Here is a 21,812-nt window from a genome sequence, read left to right on the forward strand (position 1 = left end):
GGACTGAAATGCTTGAGATTTTACTGATTTTTCTTGTCTTCTTATCAATTTAAATTTTCGTAAGCTTTTTCCATCAACTTCTTTCTTGGACTTCACACACCAGTCTGGTAGCTGGATATTCCAGGACCAGTTGTGGTGATGCCAAATACAGCAGAGAGCTCCTACAAGATAGGAAATTTTCTGCTGGAGCCCAGCCCACTGGACTATTTCCTCCTTAGGTATTCTTGGGTCTCCTGCTGCTGTAATATGACCTGTTATTATCACCTCCAGCAGCTATCACCTGTTAGCTGGGCACAGTTAGTCAGGTTATTTTTTTTTCTGTGAAGTTTTCCCCACCAGCTCAGCCTGCTGATGTGTCACATCTCCAGCAGTTTATGCACAATGTTTCCCCAGATTTTGCTATAGAAAGCAATGAATTATTGCATGCCTTTGGATAGGAGTAACAAATTGTCAGCTTAGACTTTGCATGGTATTTTTAAACACATTACTTAGATGTTGGGGACAATATACTGATTGAAGCAAAGATTTTCCTTATTTACTTTCATTTCCTTTTCTCAATCTGGTGATATGCTGGCTATTGAAAACTGAAAGAAAAATAAAAACTATTTGTAGCTAGGGCAACAATTCCTCTCCTAGAGGAGAAGCAGTGGCTGTTGTACGTCTTGTGTACACAGAATATTTTATACAGACCCACATTCCTTAAACCAAAGAAGGAAAAATTGTCTAGATGAAGCATCTGTGAAATAAGTGCAAAAGTGTTCGGAAAATTTTATTCTCAAAGTCATTATCAGCTTTTCCCTGCCAAAGGAGGAGGAGGAGGTATTGACTGCTGCTCTGCAGAAGGGCTGCCCAGCAACTGACACTCTAATCAATGGAGCAATTGAGTGGAAACCACATCTTTCATTTTCCAGATGATATCAAGCTTGGGGGGAATGCAAGGCTACCAGTGAAGTGGCTCAGTTTCAGAGTAGTCCTGACAACTGTGTGGAAACCACCTGACCTTTCCCTTCTATGTCAATTCAGTTCAACAGAGGCAGGCACTTTTGACTAGGAACATGTGCAGGGAGATGAATGGTTTGGCATCAGCTCTGCAGAAAGCATTCTGAGAATCACAGGGGACAAGAAGAACATGAATCAGCATTGTGCAAAAAAGGCAAACATCATACGGGGATATATAATTAGAGTCTTAAATATAGGCCAGTTAAAATAGTCCCCCTGCTCCACTTGGCACTTTTAGAGAACTTGGCTGGTATAAAGCTGTTCCTGAATTTGTAATTACAAAAACATTTACTGATTGGTTTTTGATTGGTTTTTGTTTTTTGTTTTTTTGTTTTTTTTTTTTTTTTTTAATCAATAGTGAAAAAAATGGAAAAGATAATACAAGAGTAATAGAATTAAGCAGAATCAAAGTTTATTCCATTAAAGAAAAAGTTTACTCCAGTAGTGCTTGATGCATATCCTAAAGATAAGAGTAGTAAACACTGGTAAGTAACACTGGCCACTGAAGTTATGGAGTCTCTATTATTGGCTGTTTTTAAAAATAGATAGGACAAATTGATATTAGGACTCCAGCTTGTAGAGAATGTGATCCTACCTTTTGGCAAGATGATGGACTTCAGGGAACACACGTACCACCAAGAGCTGTCCCAATTCCACCTCAGCCTTTCCCTGATTTGCTGGATTAATGAAACGAAGCTAGAAACTGAAGCAAGTGGAAAAGAGTAACCAGAGATCTGGGTTGTTGTCAGGACCTCTCTACTGGCCAGAAAATGACAAGGAGATATGGAAAACATGAAAATGATTGCATATGCATGCTACACGACATAAAATATTTTTTATTCTCAAAATAAAGATATGCCAGCTTGAAAATAAATTCCATGACAGATATTCTCTTTTGTACTGCATTAGTAGTGCAGAAAAAAAATGGACACATGTTAATATCAAGACATTTTCTTCTGGGGCTTGACCTTAAACAGCTTTAGGAGAACTCATTCAACAACAGATTGTCAAGCTAAAAATTCAACAGCTCTCAAAATGCCACTTGGATTTCCTAGTCCTCAGGAATCAGCCTAATTCTTCCAAAACCTCAGTGTGTTCATATGCAGATTCACTTTTGTGCAAGGCCAGCAAGAAAATCACAAGCTCTCTTTATCCAGCCTAAGTAAAAGAAAAATGGATTTGACAGCTGGCCTTAAACACTTTCTCCTTGATGATTCAAAGAAAATGGAATCCATCTAAAGCTGTTGATTAATTCTTCAAATACAGATGGAGAGTAATACCTTGAAAATATAGCCCTTAGAAGTATAATAAATGAATGCTTGGGGGTGGGGGTAGGGCTTTCTTTTACAAGATTTTCAAACAGCTCTTTTCAAGAGATCTAATACCTATTTTGTATTATAGGATGACTTTACAATTTGTGAAATGTAAGAGAAGAGCTTTATAGATTCTCATAAAGGTGATATGTACTACACAGAATCTAGACTTTGAGGACTTATCATAGAGCCAAGCTAAATCTCTTCCTCTTCATATAGTCCAAGTAATTAACCAAGAGGTGGCAAGAGGCTAGCCAAAAGACAAAATATTATTTCAGGTAAAGTATCTTCTAAAACATATTTCAACATTTTGAAAGAATAGAAATTGCCATGGATTGCAAGGCACATTTCTAGAAAGCACCAGAATATTTCATCAAAGAATTAAAATGTATTTCAATGTATTTGAAGATATTTATTAATTACATTATCTCTTTAGGTCTAGTTTTAACACACAGGAAATTTTTACTGTTGCTATCAATAGTATGCATTCTAGAGTTAACCAAATTAAAAGTTTGAGAATTTCTCTAAATTCTTACATTTGTATCAAAGTTTTCCAAACAGTTACATGGAAGCAAAATGGAGCTTTTTATCATGACTGAACTGAAATCTGCCTCTAATTTAAAAATATTATAATAAATTTGGTGAAATGTAGTCTGTCACTCTGTGTTTATATGTACCTTTAAGGGCGATGAGAGTAATAAGAATTTTATTGAACACCCACATGTACACATTCAGTGTGCTACAAAATATCTGATTAAATCTAATTAAAGGAAAACATTACATTTAGAAAATCCCTCTTTTACTTCTTCTGAAAATGGCCTTTTTTTATTAAAAGGAATGCTGTAGAAATATATAATTTGCAGGAACTAATTTATGTTATTATTTTTTTTTATTTCTTGCAAAATCATTGGAGACTTTTAGAAGTAATTTCCTCCCCAGAAAATAGGAAATAAAATACAGTATCTTTTATTGCATCTGGAGAATATAGTTTCCCCAATTGTGCCATTCAATGGTAGTTACATGACTCTTCTAGACATGCTGACATAAAAAAACCAAAACAATTTTTGAAGGGTGAAAAAAGAAACTTTGGGAATATGTTTCTCAGGTTGTCACCATCAAAGACTGCAGTACAAAACCCTAATCTTTTTATGAGCCATCATTTTTAATAGTAAAACATATTAACAAAGGAAAGAAGCAAGTCAAATATATTCTTACAAGGCAAGGCACATTGTGCATGCAAATGAAGTCACATAAAATCCCAATTCCTTCCTTTTGGTGAAATATTGCACTGGAACTCTTTTAGAATATAAAGAGAAGCAGATAAAGCATACATATGCCCTCTAAGCAGAGAAATCTTGCTTTCCTTTTAAAACAGGGATTTTAGTCAGCAATGATTAATCCCTAGATAGAAATGAAATTGATATTCTCATTCCAGTAATTAGAACAGTACCTTAGACTGCTCTTGTAGCCATTGTTCAGCAGAGGACCAGAAGTGTCCAAGAGAAAGTTGCTGCTGGACACATCCCACACCAACACACTGAGCAGGACACTATGGGACCAGCAGGTGAACTGAGCTTGAGATTGCTTCCAGTTCGTCCCATCTAGCAAATGACACTGAAGATGAAACTCAGTTTGAGCTGGATGTCACCCAAGAGGTCATCTACACCTTACAAACACAAGATAAGGCAAAGCACAAGTGGTTTCAAAAATCACCACCAGCCTCCCATGCTCCAGCTCCGGCAGCCAAAAACTGGATTCACCTAACACGATCCTGCCAGTCTGACTGTAAATGGTTGGTGAGTTTACATTAGTGATGAAGTCTCTGGGGTAAGTACATTCCTGGGCTGAGGCTCAGTTCAAGATTTGTGTATCATTTAACTCCTTCCTCTATGTGAGAATCAAAAATTCATAGTCTGTTTTTTAAATTGGTGGTGTACATTTCATTCATAAAGAAGATGAGCTAGTTAAAAATAATCAGAAGACTGATGTCTGTTTGATAAAAGGGGATGGTAAAGAATAAAGAAATGTTTTTCTTTACACTGAGTCTTAGAGGCTGAGTATGAAGAATAAAAATAAATTTATAAGAGGCTAGTTAATGATTAATGAATACTATAAACATGTTACATAGCTACAGAAAATCGGTATATTGTATTCTGGGAGACAGCAAACAATGTTTTCAAAGCAACCTATCAGGCCTCATGGTAGGATTTTGACTCTAAAGTAATAATTCTAATCTACTTAAAGCCATTTGTAATTGGATTTTAAATATAAAATAAGGCCAGAAAAAAGATTAACATCATTGTCTATAGCTGTATCTGGTACAAACAACATAGTATGTCTGCAAACAACTTTCATGTATAAGGAAATGAAAGCTGGATTGGAAATATTTGAAAAGTGTTCTTGCTTTGCTTCAAAGTGAACTCTGGACTTTCTACATTAATCAGACAGAAACTAAGCAGACAAAAGAATTTTAAGTATTGCAGTGGGGAAGGGCTTGCAGCTATTATCAGTATGAAGACATTCATGTGAAGGTCAGGTGTTCCCACAATACAAGGTACAAAAATCACACCTGTCGTGACAGCTTGTAATGGGAAACAAAGCATTAAATTGGCAGAAGTCCATTCATGGCAGTATTATTGCAAAAGGTATTTTTGCAAAACAGAAAGAAAGTTTGGGTGACCCTTCTCCACTAGGTATGAAGCTTCATTTTTTGTAATAAATTCCATGACAATTTTTGTATTTATTTTCTGTCTATATGTATTTTTCAAGGGGAGTGGCTACATTGCAAATGGATGGATAATAACTCAAAGTGTGTGACTTACAGCTTGTTATACCCTTTGCATAAGGCACATGTACACTTAGATTATGCTATCTACTCTTGTGCCTGGCCATAGGAGATAACACAGTTGTTAAGCAAGTCACATTTATCATCTCGCTACAGCGTGTTCTTTTATTGCTACGGCATGCTTACTCAGCAATTCTGGATACCTGGGGAAAATCTGAAATGCCTGAACTCCTGTCAAGAGATAAGATATGTGGAGGCAAAAGCCTCTTATTTTTACAGATCACAGAGTGTTTCTCTAGAATGTATCTATGCTTTCATCGTCAGTCACTCTCTTAGAAAGATGAAATACTTTTGCCTTCTTGAGTCTCTTCTCCATTTGTAGTCCTTTATATCATGGGAATATCATGTTCTGAGGGTGTCTGCTGCCAGGTGTATTTTCCATGCATACTGTGTCTGGCTGCAGTCACAAGATGCAATTGGAACTAAAATGGAAGGAGAAGGCAGATCATTCAATCTTCTCTGCTGTTATCTGACCAGAGACACAAATGCCCTTTGGTTTCTTTCTTGTATGTCGGTGCTATCGTCACACTGCATCTCTGGCAATGACACTGCACGTGTGAGTCATGGCTGCAAAGCAAACCTCATTTTCTCACTCTCTCTTCTAGATGAGAAACAACTCATCCCAGCACAGCTGGATGAAAGGAATGAGTACTTTCCTTGAGGGTAGAAAACAGATCCTCAAGTCTTCAGGCAGACTCATGCATATCCAGAAATCTCAGTCTTCCCCACAGCCAGATAAATGAGCCAAGCTAGAAGGCTCTTATGACTTAGGCTTCTCTACTTCTTTGATTTTTTGATATGAAAATTCCATCTGTATCAAAGCTAGCATGTATATTTTTATAGAAAAAAACAGTTGTTTTGATAAAGCTGCATTTTCCAACCAAAAATAGTTTCTGTTGGAAAATTCCCAACGTATCCTATAAAATCCCATTTGGATGACAAACTCACTAAGATAAAATCATTTTAATAATAACTTAGGGTTTAATATATATTTACCAGCAAGGAAGGCTAATCCTCAAAAATTTTCAGAAGTCATTTAAAGAACACTGTGCCTCATTCATCTGACTTGTTTTTGAAGTAGTCTTCTGAACTTGGATATTTAATGAGATCCTTTCTGTAGCATCATTAGGGTCTTGAGCTCTGGAGACAAATCTCTGTTGGAAGCTACTGATAACCACTGCAATAACTTGTATTATTATAATATCTTTCATCCCTTTCCAAAGCTTTCACATTCACATTGATGACATCTTCACTTTCCTTTCTTCCCCCTGAGTGCCAAGAAAAACCTCAGGTGAAAGTCAAAATGATTATAGATTAGACTTTAAAAGAATTAATTAATGACAGACAGTATGCTACATGCTTGCAGCTCAAGTACTGAGAAGTTCTGGGGGCTTAAAAACAAATTCATTTTTTTGAGAAAGGTAGGTAAACTTTCCAAATCTAAGGCATGGGAATAAAAAAAGCAAAGCTCTGCTGTATAATCGTGATCTAAAGTTACCACCATTTAGCACCAGTTTTATCACCAGTGTTTAGAAATATGCCACGCATGTGTGTACACACTGAATTTCTTCCCTACCTAGTTGATGGTCATGTAACTTTCTCAGAAGTGAGAGGATTAGGAATGTTTGTAAACTTGTCTGAGACATGTTAATTACACTATTCATTTAGATCATTAATATAAAATACATTGACTGCTATAAATTTTTCTTCTTCTCTTAATATATGTGAATCAGAGCTGTTGTTTACACTCCTGAGCCCACCAGCAAACATTTCATGGAATCAATGATGTGCAGCTGCCCAGCTGGCCTTATACCTTCCTTCCCTCACTGCTCCAGGAACCATGAGTCTTCTTGGCCTTACCTAGAGCAATCCTACCTCATCTGACAAGAAGCATCCAAGATTTTCATCCTTGATGTTTCTGAATTTGGGAAATTCAGTCACTCAGCGCAAGTTGGCATCACACAGTGTCTTGGAGTGGAACAGAGAAGAGCAGAGGGTTTCACATCACAGCAAAAACAACAGTAGGTCTGTGTGTGAGGTGTTATCCCTTAGACAGCAGTATGAACACAGAACCACAGAGCTATCTAGTTTGGCAAAGATCTTTAAGAACACTGAGTCCAGACATTAACCAGCACAGCCAGGTCTACCACTAAGCCATGTCCCTCAGTGCCACATCTACATGTTTCTTGCATAGCTCCAGGGATGGTGACTCAACCATTTCCCTGGGCAGCCTGCTCCAGTGCTTAACAACCCTTTTAGTAAAGAAATTTTTCCTGATATCCAATCTAAACCTCCCCTGATGAAACCTGAGGCCATTTCAACTGGTAAAACTAAGTACAACAGCCAGTTAAAAGCTGGAAAGAAAAGTTTTTAAGGACTTATATAGATGTTTATACCAATTGTCAGAAATCTTCACAGATTTTTGTGTATATACAGATGTGTCCTCTGAATAGGAGCTGGTAGGGAAGTAGGCTAGATAAGCTATGGAGATGTTTTGCTGGTTATTGCTGGATGTGTAGATTTAAAAAAAAATAAAATCCTTGTACCAAACAGAAAGGGCTAATTGCACTTTTAGCCATTTTCATGCTGCTGAAGAAAAGCAAATAAAAGAGACTGATTCCTGTGCCTAGGGCTAAGCAGCACCATTTGGCTCAGGTCAGCAGTGGTTATGGCTGCTCCCCTTTGTAGCATATTTGTCTGAGAGTTGTGCAAAATCAGAGACAGAACAACAATTAAATAGATTAGGAGAGGAGTGTACATGCACACCATGTTCTCTTTTGTTTACCAGTACAGTTGGACCTGTAGGTTAGTTTAGGACAGAATAGCTCTGGAAGGACCACCCTTTTTTCATGCCCTATACAGCTGCTGGATTACTTTACTCAAACAGTGAGTCTCTGGGGACCAAAGCATTCCCCATTTCCAAATAGGAATAGAAATTAAAACCCCATGCAGAAATAATTTTGACTCCTGCTCCAGAGTTGTGTGTTGCCCCTGTCCTCCATGTCCTGCTCCCTGGCTCCATTTGAGTGCATCGGGGGAGAGGTTACTGGAAAAAGAGGGTGCATGTGAGGAAGGTTGGATTATTAGCCACATAATTTTTATTGCTTATGAATGAAAGAAGCAGGCTGCTCTGCTGAAGCAGAAGGGCTGGGTGTTGAGGAGGAAGGGTTTTCTGTAGATGTGCAACGGAACAGCTTCTCCCTTGCCTTCTCCCTGTTGAGTGTAAGCCCAGACCTTGGGGCTAGGAATTTGCTCCACAAGCTCTTATGTGTGACCTCCGTGGTCCCTGGAGTAGCTGCAGCACTGGCTGGTGGAGTCAAGCACCTGAAGGAGGAGAAAGGGAGGGGAAGCCTTTCATTTAAGGCATGACAGCATCACATGCCCAGACTGACTGTTATTGAAGATCAGATAGCACTTGTCACCAACCAGAGACCTCATACACCCATGCCCCCTGTTAAAGAAGCTTAAAGATGCTCCAATTGGTGAACATAAGTCCCATTTTAGAAAAGGCACAAACTAAGCCACAATTAAGATAGTTATGCCCATTGTATAATTTTTTACTAATATTATTATTCCACTGTATATTAAAGAGATTTTGCTAAAAGGCTTCATTCTTTTTATACTGCCTTAGTATCATAAAATCATAGAATGGTTTGTGTTGAAAGGGACCTTAAAAGCCATCTCCCTTATATCACTGTGTAAGTGAAGTTGACACTCAAAGAAAGGCAATCCTTCCAGTTTATATATGTTTCACAGCTGAGAGTCCTCATAGCCCTTTAAGTAGTGACCACCTCCTCATGGGTATTTAGCTGATATGTGCTGTTGAGAGAGCTCACTCTGCAGTCCCATTTAATACTGCTTAAATATAGGTCTGACCAATGCTGGCCAAAGAAAGCCTGTATTTGAGAATAAAAATGGAAATCCTTAACCTAAGCTAAAATAGTAATCTGAAAGTATAGGCAAGATGCTGCTGTGGAGTGTGATGTCCTTTCACGGCAGGAGTAGGAGAAGTGACTCTTATATATGGTGTGTCTGGGACTTAGGTGGGGAATGGGAAGAGCACAGGATGCAGCTGAGCAAGGATATGTATGAAATGAGACTCCTGATCTGTTTTGAACACTGCGAAAGAGGAGTTAGAAATCAAAACACACTGTGTTAATCCTGGGGAGCTACAGAGGGCCATGAGAACACCTTGTTATAGGCAGACATGAAATGCCTCACCAGGCAGATCATGAGTGTATAAGGGGCATGGCTTGAAGACACCAAACCAGGCTGATCCTTTGCCACCAAACTAAGCCTGTCAGCATTTTAAGAGGCAAGAGTAGAGGTCGGGCAGTAGCAGATTGTGTAACTGGAGAGGCAAACAACCACCATGGTCAAGGCTCCTATCTTCACTTGTAACATTGGGTATCATTCTGATTGTGTGAGGGTATTCTGCTTGATTTGCAATGGCCATTATGGCTGGACATGGGTCTCCCACATTTGGTTGGCCACAGGAGGGTAGATGGTGTTACTGACAACCATTGTGTCATGCCATGGAGTCACCATATTGTCTGTCCAAAGCTGATGGATATAAAACAAGATCTACATGTCATTTCTACTGGTTTTGAATATTAAGTGGAATACAGGTTGGATACCCAGCCAGAAGTAATTTCAACCACAGGTAGGCAGATAAAATGAGCCCTCTGTGCAATACTGGCAACTCCAATGTAGATATGTTAGACACCATGGGCTGGCTGCTGGAGGTGGAGCCAGGAATACATGTTTGCACAGGTGAATCTCCTTGGTGCTTACTTTAGGCCGAGCTGAATTGCTCTCTAGGCATGACTCTAGCACATATTACATTGCCTTAAACTGCCAAGGGCTCAATTCAGTTACCTGAATGCAAGCATCTTTTGAGATGTCCTGAGGCCACCAGGATATTAGCATGGAATTATCAAAGTATTGGGTTTTCGTGGTATGGTTTTGGTAGCAGGGGTGGTTTCTGTGAAAACTACCAAAAGCTTCCCACAGGTTCAACAGAGCAAATGCAGATGGCTACAAGATGGACCTGGCACTGGCTGAGCCAAATCTATCAGTGATGGATGTAGAGCTCCTGGGATAAGAGACTGAAAAAGAAGAAAAGTTACTGTAAAGGAGCAATTGCAGCTGGAGAGAGGAGTAAGAATAAGTGAGAGGAATATGTGAGAGGAACAGCCCTGCAGACATCAGGGTCAGTGAGAAGAAGAGGGAGGATGTTTTCCAGGCACCAGAACTGAAATTCCCCAGCAGTCTGTGGTGAAAACCATGTGGAGGGTCAGCTGTGCCCCTGCAGCCCAGGGAGGTCCACAGGGAAGCAGAGACCCATGTGTGGCCCATGGAGGAGCCCAGCCAGAGCAAATTTGCTGGCAGGACCCCACAGGAGACCCATGCTGGAGCAACCTGTTCCTGGAGGATTGCACCCCATGGAAGAGACCCACATTGGAGCAATTCATGCAGAACTACAGTCCATGGGAAGGATTCCATTGGAGAAGTTCATGGAGAACTTTCTCCCATGGGCAGGACCCTATGTTGGATTAGGGTAACCACATGAGGAGTCCTCTCCCTCAGGAGGAAGGATCAGCAGAGACAATGTGTGATGAACTGGCCACAAACTTCTCATTACTTAGCTTCAAAGTAAGGTACAAACTTTAAATTTCATTGCTGCAAGCCTACTTACTATGGAAATGATGAGACCTTCAGTTATTGAAGCAGTGCATTAGGTAGCAGCTGCGAAGAAATGCTCAATGCAAAATGGCTACTGGCCATGCATCTATGCTTTCATATCTCAGAGGTGAAATTCACTGCAATAATTATCAAGGCTTTTTTTTTTTTTTTTTTTTTTTTTCCTTTTATTAGAAGGGTCTACTTTTCAGGTCTGAACTGTTGCAGCATACTCTGTCTTGGTTGGCCTAATCTGGTTCAACTTCTCAACCACATTTGAAGAGGCAAACCCCCTGTAACTGTGCATACTTGCTGTTTTGGTAATAAATGTCTTGACTTTCTAGTGGTTTTGAGCCAATCTGGTAAACACAGGAGTAAACCCTTGGTAGAGAACTGGAAGTGGCTCCCAAATACATTTATGTTAGTACACAGCAGCACTAAAATACTAAACTACTTCTCAGTTGACTATAAAGCATATTTCAGTACTACACACTTCACATGGAACCGAGACTAAGTTTTTGCTCTTTGGCGGAAATTGATTTTGTGTAACATAATAGTTGTGTTTATTAAAAAACATCATATAACTGTAGCCCTAAAAGAATGTTTATGCATTTGCAGCCAGCGTTGCCTGTACATTTAGTGATGCAGCAGCTTAGTGCAATATATTTTAAATTACTAGTTTGCAAAGTTTCATCTCAGTTCAGTTTAATGTGATATAACTCTTAACTGCAAAAGAGTCATCTAGGCAGAAAATCTGACAAAGAATTAACACACTACAGTAGTATTTTAAACCAATCCTATTTTTTTGTGAGCCAGTCTTTGCCTTGTAGTAAATGAGACCAATATTTTCATGAGCTGAAACCAAAAAGAAATGAGTATCTGAACTGCAGTGTCATTCAAATGCTTATTGAAATACAGACTTAGTAAGTACAGGAGTAATATTATCAATTTACCTACAGAAGTGATCTAAAGATATGATGATAGAAGCAATTTTGCAACACATTCTTCCCTCACTGAATTTAATGCATAAAAATTTCAATTTCCGTGTACGTAAGACTCAGCATTGCGTTTTCATTTTTGAATAGTAGTGCTTTCTATTTCTTCATTTAAATCCCTGTAGATCTTTCTTTTCATAGAAGATGTGGCATTTTGGCAGAAGTTTTAAAATACTGGGGATTTGAAGAGTGAAGGGAAATGCTTCAGCTGTGCCTGAACTGAAGAGATAGGATGACTGTATATGAAAAGTCACCATACATGTCTCCAGAGTGCTGTCAGCTCTAAACCAAGACAGAGGATTCAAGTTTTTGAGCCATCCTGTGGAGACTGAATGAAATTGGTTCCAAAATTATTACAGTGTATCACAAACAGAAATTAAAAGAGCAGGGAGAAGAATGAAATTATCTTTCTGGTCCTTTTTATACTGCATGAAACCACAGACCAGAATTTTCACAGGTATGCAACTCTTAGGGTTGAGATCCAGTTCCTCCAGATCATCTAAACTGTTAAATCTTTTTCACGCTTGTGAATGATCCAGTCACTCTGCTTTCCAGGATTTTCTACCCTAAACGAGCCAAAATTCATTAGGCAACTAACTCCCTGTTTGGTCTATAATTTCCTTGGACACCCACTGTCACTGTTCATACAGGCTTAGCAGACCCTATGGAAATGCATCTATTTCTTCAGCCACTGCAATCAGGGCTCCATTCAAGTCTAAAAACCAGCTGAAGCCTGTGGCTCACGAGCTGCATGGCTGGAATCAGCAAGGGGCACTCTTCTGTCTTCTCTCAGCTCCAAACTCCTCTTGCCAGACAAATTCACGTCTCCTGTCCAGGACTGGGAGAGCAAGGCTGTATCCACATCTTCATTGCCCCTCTTCTTAGGACAGAGGCAACTTCTTTTCCCTTGTGTCCTTGCCCATCCCTTCGTTCATCCATTCAGAAGGCCCTTTTGAAGACAGGGAGATCATCTACAAACTAGAGTGCCCATGATTCAGAAGAAGGCATTGTAAAAAGTGGAGTTGAAAGTGATTTGGTACTTAGAGATATGAGAGAGGAGCCTTCAATATCTTCCCAAGCATTCCACTGCACTGCATCTATTACATCAGCAGGTTCAAAATAAACCTGAAAACACCTAATTTAAATACAATCAGTCACTAGCTGTCTCTAAGGTCATTCTGAATGTACAGTGAATGCATTTAAGTAGTGTGATCATGGGAGAAAGAAGGAACAGGTATGGAAGGCTGCATTTTTTCAAGGAAACTCTACTTGCAAGAGAAAAAGCTAATTTGCCTTGTAGCCTGTAGTGTTCAGGCAGGGACGAAGAAGGTAAATCTAGAATGCTGTTGGACATCTTTCCACTGGAAACAGCTATTGATAAGGAATTGGCAGTAAAATTTGACAGCTCAGCAGTTTGCATCTAACAGGCAGAATAAAGAAGTAGTACTGTTATGCAGCGATGGCAGACAAAACGCTCAAGTCTAAATCAGGTGGTGTTTTTTTAAAAGCAGTTTTTCCAAGTGTTATCAAATACTTTTATGTCTTGAGACGAAATGCTGAGACTGCAAATCTATTACACAACACTATTTTCAACTAGCTGTATGCATTTGGAAGTATGTTTGTGAAGACAGAAGGGGCATTAAAACAGAAGATGATGGTTTTAGACACTGAGATCACTTGTTCCACTACAGATGGCTTCTAGCTCTTCTCTGGAGATCTTAAAATGATAAAGGGGTTTTCTGCATTGAAGCATGATATTACCTCAGGGGAAGATGTTAAATGAATCCAAAGCAGTAATAGAGTTATTTTACCTAAAATTAAGTATCTCAAAGATTCAGCCCCTTTGGGATATAAACAGAAGTGCTCAGTCAGAACACTGTTAAGTTTGATTGCATGCACTGACTCTATACCTAGCTAAGAAAATCTCAGCACAGCCTGAAGGAAGATTATAATGACATAATACTATACATTATACATGTTATCAAAAAATGAATGTTCAGTAATCACCAATACAAAGAGGCTGAAAGTCAAATCCTGATCTGCTTACCTGGGGCAGAATTGAAAGTGTGCTTGCTCAGCAACATGGACAAAATGGAGGCACACTTTGAACTCAAGGAGCATTGAGGGAGACCTGGATGTCTGCAAGTGTTTGGCTGACCTTTCTGCATAGTTAATATTGCACAGAGCTTGTTAGGCTGTCTGCTAGGAAAAAAAAAAATTGGCTCAGAGCAGTCGGTAATTGTGTTGTCCTAAGACATGAAAACAAACTTTCTAAGAAAAAAAAACAAAAACAACACATGGAACTGGAGGCCACACTGCGCATTTGCTGTCATTTACATGCACACACAAAAAAGGATAAGGTTTTCATTTGCCAGACATGCAAGTAAAGTGACAGCTTTGTGCCACTAGCTTATGGTGAGATTTTTGTCCCACATAAATGGACTTCTTATTTCGGGAGTACAGTCCACTGTACTCTTGACAGTTTTTGGATAATGTAGCCTTCTTCAGAAGTTGTCTAGACTGACTTAGAGTAATACCATGAAGCCATTTCTTTTCCTTGACTGTTGACAGGCTCTGGAAGAAACAGGCTCCCTAGTGAAGGAGCTTCAGTTCAGTGTCTACTTACTGGTGCTGCCCAAGTACAAATAGGTTTGATCTAAGTTTTAGTTAATAATTAGCACATGAAAAAAGAATGTACCATGATGTATTTCAAAATCTCGTGTCCCTATATACTCAATGATTTTTTCCCCTTAAATATTAGCAATAGCCTTACCATCACTAATGCCCTTGGGGTGGTGTTTCTGAGACATGCCTGTACATCCCAATTTTAAAAATACTTTGTCAGCAAGATCCAGGGAAGACATTATGCTTCCCTTGAAATCAGCTCTGCAGCTGAACCAGAGCCTGGCTCTCCACTTCTTGCACGGGGACAATTGCAGCAATGCCCCAGTGCACTTAACAATTAATCTCCAGTTTCTGCAAGTAACTCACAGGTGATGCCAACACTTTTTTCTGCTGTTGTATCTGAAGTTGTCATTTACTCAGACTGTAACTGCATTTCAGCACCTCCTCAGACTGTATCCCAAATTCACTCCTGGAAGCCAATGTTCAGCCTTGGTTCCTCGTGTTCCTGCCCTACAAGCCTCCTCCTTTAGGGAAGGGCTGTTCGTGGTCTCCTGGACTGTTCAGACCTCCATCCTCCTAACATGGTAATTAATTAATTGCCACAGTGGAAGACTAACTCCAGTCCTGTCCCCTAAATCTTTGGTCTCTTTAAAAACAGCACAACTCAATCCCCAAAACTGATCTGGATCAGTGCAGAAAATGTGGAAGTTGGAAGTTCTAGAAAGGGGCATGGCAAATGTCCTGTCTGTATTTTGGGGAGGTGAAAGCCCATCCTGTGCACGCAAGAAAACCTTCATTAGTTCACAAGTGGCATTTAAATCCATTGACTCATTATTAGTGATTATCTGTAATTTTGCCCTGAGGGCGTTTATTTTCTAAGAATAAAAAGGAATTATCTAGAGGCCTTCATTCTGTAGTTAAAAAGCAGCCTTATCTCCTGGGAACATCTCTCTGTGCCTAACAGCCTGTCTAGTAGATGTGTTTTATTCTTAGTTGTCCCAAATCACACCACTGAATACCAGGTTCTGCAACGTGCTGGGCTGTTTCTTGCTTTGCAGTCTTGGTAGAATTATTCTGTCCAAAGGAGACGCAAAGGGCAGTTTGAGACCTGCCTTTAAAGAGCAGTCTATGCCTCACGCCTGCTCGGCTGGTTACAAAATCAAACTCAGTCATTAAACTTAGCTCGCTTTGTTTCCTCTCCATAAAGATCCGTGAGGCATTTCTAACTGGAACTTGTTTTCTGTGCAGCAAGCAACCAAATATACCAACCTCCTACTCCGGGAAAGAAAAGTGTTGTTACTGGGAGGTGACAGCCCATGAATTCCCGGGGAGCGGGTGGGGAGGAGTGAGTGTACGATGTCCTTGGACAGCGAGTTTCTCTGCAACTGCTGCTACATGAGAGATCACAGGTGCGATGTGTCTTGCTAAAGTACCACGACGGAAACACTGGGTGAAGGGAAAAGCGTTTTTATTTCCTCGCCTTTCCCCACACCTCCGCCCCAAGCCCCGCGATCGCTCCCCGCTCTCGGTGCGGCGCAGGGGCCGCTGCCCCACGGACTCCTCGACGGCGGCGCTGCAGCGGGGCACGGGAGGGGGCTACGCTCAGCCCCTCAGAGGGGACGGATCCGGCCGTCGAGGGCTCTTCCGATGGGAGGGAAGGCGGCAGGGCAGCGGCGAGGGTCCCGCTTCCCAGGGGACACCGGAGGCGCAGCGAGGCGCGGGCGCCCGGCGGGGCGGGCGAAGGGCTGCGGCACCCCGCCTGCCGCCCGCGGACCGCGATCTCCGCCTTTGAGGGGCCGTGGCGGCATCCACGGGCACTCCGAGGGGGCGACGGGGTCCACCTCTCCCTGAGGAGCCCACGCCCCGCTTCCCCCCTCTCCTCCCCGCCCGCCCCGTCTCACGCCTTGGCTCCCGCCCCCGGCGGCGGCTCTCCCCGATGGAACCGGCTGAGAAGGATGGAGGCGGCAGCTCCGAGGTAATTATTAATGGCCGTGCCCACTGGGGCGGGAGGGGGGAGCACGAGGTGAGATAAAATGGGGCGGCGGGGAGCTGGGAGGCGGGGGCTGCCGTCGCGGAGCCCCGCCGGGAGCATGGCCCTCGCCGCGTCGCTGCTGCCACCGCTGCTGCTGCTGCTGGGGCGGCCGGGGCTGGGGGCGCCGGGGAAGGGCGCGGGCACCTGGTCCCGCTTCGCCCGGCTGCCCTATCCGCAGGACCAGCTCTTCCTCCACGACACCTTCCCCGACGGCTTCCTCTGGGGCGCGGGCAGCGCCGCCTACCAGACGGAGGGCGGCTGGCGCCAGGGCGGCAAGGGCGCGTCCGTGTGGGACACCTTCGCCCACCGCCCGGCCACGCCGCCCGGGGCCGCCCCGCCGGGGCCCGTGGGCGGCGACGTGGCCAGCGACAGCTACAACAACCTGTTCCGCGACGTCGAGGGGCTGCGGCGCCTGGGGGTCTCGCACTACCGCTTCTCGCTGTCCTGGGCCCGGCTGCTGCCCAACGGGACCGCGCCGCCCAACCCCGCCGGGCTGGCGCACTACGGGCGGCTGCTGGCCCGCCTGCGGGAGCTGGGCGTCGAGCCCGTCGTCACCCTCTACCACTGGGACCTGCCGCAGGCCCTGCAGGACGCCTTCGGCGGCTGGGCCAGCCCCGTCCTGCCCCGGCTCTTCCGCGACTACGCCGAGCTGTGCTTCCGGCACTTCGGCGGGCAGGTGCGCTACTGGCTGACCATGGACAACCCCTACGTGGTGGCCTGGCACGGCTACGGCACGGGGCGGCTGCCGCCCGGCGTGCGGGGCGGCCCGCGCCTGGGCTACCTGGCGGCCCACCACCTGCTCCAGGTAAATGGCGGCCGGGTGTGCAGGCCGCCCTCAGCCCGCCCCACCGGCACACCTGCCCCCTGCTCCGACACTGTGGGAAACAAGTCCGTGTGCCCGACAGAGTGCGGGCAGCTCTGAGGGCAAAGGAGGCAAAACTCATGGTGTGAGGCGGGAGGGAGCTTGGAGCTGGTGGAGAGTTAAAGAGCTTTGTTTCTTGCAGCGCTTCTAGGTGGGTGAGGGTCTGAAGTCCCTGGACTGTGCCAGTCCGGTGCTGCCTTTCTAAGGTGGAAATGCTTAGTATGACTGTAAAGGGAGCTTGCAAATTTGGTAAAAAAGGCTTACTGAGTTAATGGAGATGTTAGAGGTGGCCGAAATGTTGTGCAGAGACAAAAATATGATGATTCTTTGAGTGAGCACTTCTTGGGAAAAGAGACCCTTAATTCCCCAGTTAGTCTTGTAAGTGGCACAATTAGTTTGCTATATTTAACTTTTATTCTGTATGTGTATCTATATGGTGTAATTGTAATATTTGCTGGGAGCAACCCATTGGGGTTTTTTAAAGAGTGTTAAGCAGAAATGTGTACAAATCCTTCCAATGACAGGAGAAAGGATTCAACCTATCTGGAATGGGGTGGTCATTTAGGCATGATCTCTTATACTTTTAATATACAAATTCTGCTACTGTCTGTCTGCTCAGCACACACTTCCTGGCAGGAGTTTTATCCTTAACGAGCATTGTGAGCATGAGGAAAACATCTAATGCATGCCTTATTTGACTTTTTTCCACTTTCTTTATTACTTCTGCCTTCTTAAATGCTACAAATAAGGGAAAATAGAGGTGGAGAAAATGTGGGTAAATTTTCAGGTTAATTTCCTCATCCTGAAAACTTTAAGCTCTTCATGTAGTTACCATGGTGTCTACTTGACTGTGTTTCATGCTTGAGTATATCCTGCATCGCCATAGTATCAGAGTCCCTCATAATCTCAAGCATGTGCTTGTCATAAAAGCTTTGTGAAGGAGTATACTTTTCTATTTAATAAATGAGAAACTGAGGCACAGTCTTGCCCCACACTATGCCAAGGGTGTAATTAAACCAGGAAGGTCTACCCATACTTGCTTTAGTGACAGAGCCGTAGTATTTAGTTCTGTCCCAGTGACTGTCAGTCAGGATTTGCACATCAGTGAACATTTCTTTTTATATGCAGTGAAAGGCAGCAAGGTACCACTTTTACCCCCATTTTATGAAAGAGGAGCTGAAACAGATGCAGTTAAGAGCCAAAGTGTCCGCTGGTTGTTAGTGCCGTTTTCCTTGTGAGTGATCTTTGTAGCATATTGGTCAGTTACATTGTACTTCCAGCTCTTCTACAAGTCATATCCCCAGATCTCAAATCACCTGCAGAGAAAATCAGGGACATACATTATGTGCAGAGGAGCTCACATCCCTGACTTCTCCAAGCAAGAGTCTTCATGGAGGCAGAGAGAGAGCCTGGCTTTTCAGTACAGAGAAGTGATCAGCATTAGCACTGAGCTCCTCCTCCTTCCTTTTACTTCTGTGTAGCATATTAATATTAGACCTTTCAACTTGTGCAAGCAATGAAATTGGAGGAAGCTACATAGTACAGCTTCTTCACAGCCCGGTATCCATAGAGAAAGTGTGTGCATTTGTGTAAGAAAGGATTAAAGTTCTACCATAGATGGCAAAGAGACAATTTCATTTCACACATAAATTAAATTGTCTTACACAGCTCTTGAGTGATTGACTTTGCAACTTGAATGTTGTTCTTTAATGTGTGTCTGTGGGTTGTGTAGTTTAGTAGATGAGTTTGGTCATTTTTTGGGAGCCTGCACTTCTTTAGTTTGTATCAGAAGGGTGCACAGCAGTGCTGCTTTATCACATAAGCTGCAGGATGTGTGCAGCACTGGACAGTGTTGCTGGGAGGTACACTCCTCTTAGACCCACTGCAAAAGATGTGGCTGAACCTTCTCACGTGAAGAAAACCCCCTTTTATTGTCTAACCTTTTGCTCCTTATGTTGTAAAATCTAGTCCCTAGTTTCTTCTTAATTCTTTTCCCTTCTCTTTGCCATTCTTGTGTTTTATTTTTTTCCCAGGGAAATTGAGTTTGCAGAACATGTTTGTTTTTTTTTTTAAGTTAGAATTTGTTGTCATAATTGTTTGTTTCTCAGCAAACGTGTAGACTAGCTCTTAATATGCATGATTTCTGACTTTTCCACCCCTTATTTACAATATGCAATTTTAAGAGTCTTCTCTCTGCATTTACTCAAGGCAAAGACTAGCATAAGTGGAAAACCAAAGCTAATGAAAGCTGATGCCTCCTCATTTATTTTATTGGATGCTAATTATGTTAAAAAGCAACATAATTTCCTTTAAGTTCTTTAAAATTCAACAAATATAAATGTGGATTTGGGGCTTTGTTTTTCTGAGCAACTTATTTATTATCTGAAGAAGTAATCAAATAAAGTTGGATTCAATTTAGGTTGTTCAATTCAGAGCTGGTGAAAACAGGGCAATGAAGTTTGATTTAAGTAATGCTGTTTGAATTCAGCTTGAATGGATTTCATCATATTGTACTGAATTTTTTAATTACCTCTCATTTTCCTGAGCTTCGTTAAGTGAGTTGTAACAGATGCTAAATTGACAGAGACACTTTTTTATAGATAGAACCAAATAAAAATAGTGTAAAAAACTTGTAAGGAAAAGTGATTTTATTAATGCATCCTTGGTGTGTTCTTGAGGGATGTTCATCAGTATTCAGTGAAAATTTCACCCTTTTATAGTATTTCCATTGACACTTGTCGCTTTTGATATGTCTAAACCCTTCAAATGTGGTAAGAAATGGAGGAAGCTGTTCATGTTTATTCACAAAATAAATGGACTAGATCAAGTATACTTCATAAAAAGTTGGCATTCTCTCAAGTCAACAGCTAGAAAATGTAATGCCAGCAATCTGTCATGTATATGATGCATCTCTTTTCTCCAAATAGAAGTTGAGAGAGGTCAGTGTATTATGTTCTGGTTTTTGCAAATGCATTTTTTCATTAATGGTTCACAGTATGTTGTCTGAGTTGAACATACTTGGATTTACTCATTATAAACAGCATTTGCAGAAACAGAAGAACACGTCGTTTCCCCGAAGAAGTGAGTGGAACTGCTGCCTGGAAACCAGTCACATAGCAACAGACTGATTTCTATTCCAAAACTCTTTCCAAAACAGAAGGTAAGTACTCTTTTGTTGACCTTCAGTGCTAAACCTAATAAAGTATCAGTAATTTCAGCATAGGAGAGTGGTCTTTTCTTGGTGTGTATTGTTTCTTTCGAAATCGAGACAGCCCTCAAACTTTCACTCAGTGCAGATGGAATGATTTGGGATTTGCCTGACAGTAACATAGCCCATCATAGTTGTGGAGGCATACCTACTATTTAGAAAAAAGGAGGACTACTGCTAAGTAGTAGTATTTTTTTCCTATTCTTGCTTTCTTAAGGCATAGTTCAAAGAAGAACAAAGAAGAAATTGATTCTTGCCTGTGTTTGAGTATTAGTTGGGTGGTATATGTTTACACTAGTGATTATTCTACTCATTAATCATTTGAATCAGGTTTCTTTTAATTAGCAGATTTGACAAAGAGGTGCAGTCAAACCACGGTGCAAGTTCAGTTCTGATGCAGGTCTGTCTCAGTAGCTGCCAAAAGTTAGGCTATGTTCACAAATTATGTTAAAAGCTATAGCAAGTTCTTTTTAAGCTTTAATCATGAAAAGGAAAAAAATGCATTGAGTTTCATTTTAAAATTTGTTAAACAGACTAGTTTGGGTTTCAAGAACACTTGTTTTATTAAAATCAGCTCCAAAGATAATTATTTAACTTTCCTTTTGGCATTCCTACCTGATTCCCTACATGTTTGTGGAAGGATTGTTGTTTTCAAATATTCCATTGTAACAAAAGAAGCAGTTTTTTACCTTTACAGAGTACTTGGCTTTTTACTCATAGAAATACCAGGACTTCATGGAGAATAAAGTGTTAACCGTGGAAGTGTGGATCTCCCTCAAGTGTAGGGGTTCCATAACTTGAAAAGCTTTTTAGAGATTATGGGAAATCCTAGCAAAACTCAACAGGCAGGTCCTGGAAAGACCACATTGAAGAGACTGAAATTGAATGGAAGCAAAATTTGTTAGTTCTCTGTTTCTGGAAGAAAACCAGGTCAGGCCTGTAGGTGTGTCAGGTCCCACCTCAGCTCTTTTGCTGTTTGTTATGAGGATGAGGATTTCTTGATAGTCTGTTCATTATGAGGTTTTGAGTGCTTGGTAGTTGTGGCTGTATAGTTGTGAATCTCGGTAAATTCTATTGGCAGTCCCAAATCTGTTTTCATGTGTCATTTTAAGTGCCACCTGCCTGATTTCTAATCATTGTAGTTTTGCTGGAGGCACCTAGGTGGTATTTCTGGTTCTGTCCAAGGTAGTCTGATATGCTTCCTTTTTAGATAGCAGTTGTTAATGCTGGGCAGGGCTCTGCTCAGAGTTG

General features: G+C 41.7%; 1 protein-coding gene across 1 annotated transcript in view; it reads left to right on the top strand.

Moving 5' to 3' along the window:
• Window positions 1-15,989: 15,989 nt before the first annotated feature.
• KL (klotho) overlaps window positions 15,990-21,812 on the top strand; it is a 45,938-nt gene continuing 40,115 nt past the window's right edge. The window contains exon 1 of the mRNA XM_056501321.1: window positions 15,990-17,296. Within this exon, the coding sequence (XP_056357296.1) occupies window positions 16,493-17,296 (804 nt within the window). The 5' untranslated portion in view covers window positions 15,990-16,492. The remainder of the gene's footprint in view (window positions 17,297-21,812) is intronic.

This window comes from Oenanthe melanoleuca, chromosome 1, assembly GCF_029582105.1.
Source record: "Oenanthe melanoleuca isolate GR-GAL-2019-014 chromosome 1, OMel1.0, whole genome shotgun sequence".
In the NCBI taxonomy this organism is placed as follows: domain Eukaryota; kingdom Metazoa; phylum Chordata; class Aves; order Passeriformes; family Muscicapidae; genus Oenanthe; species Oenanthe melanoleuca.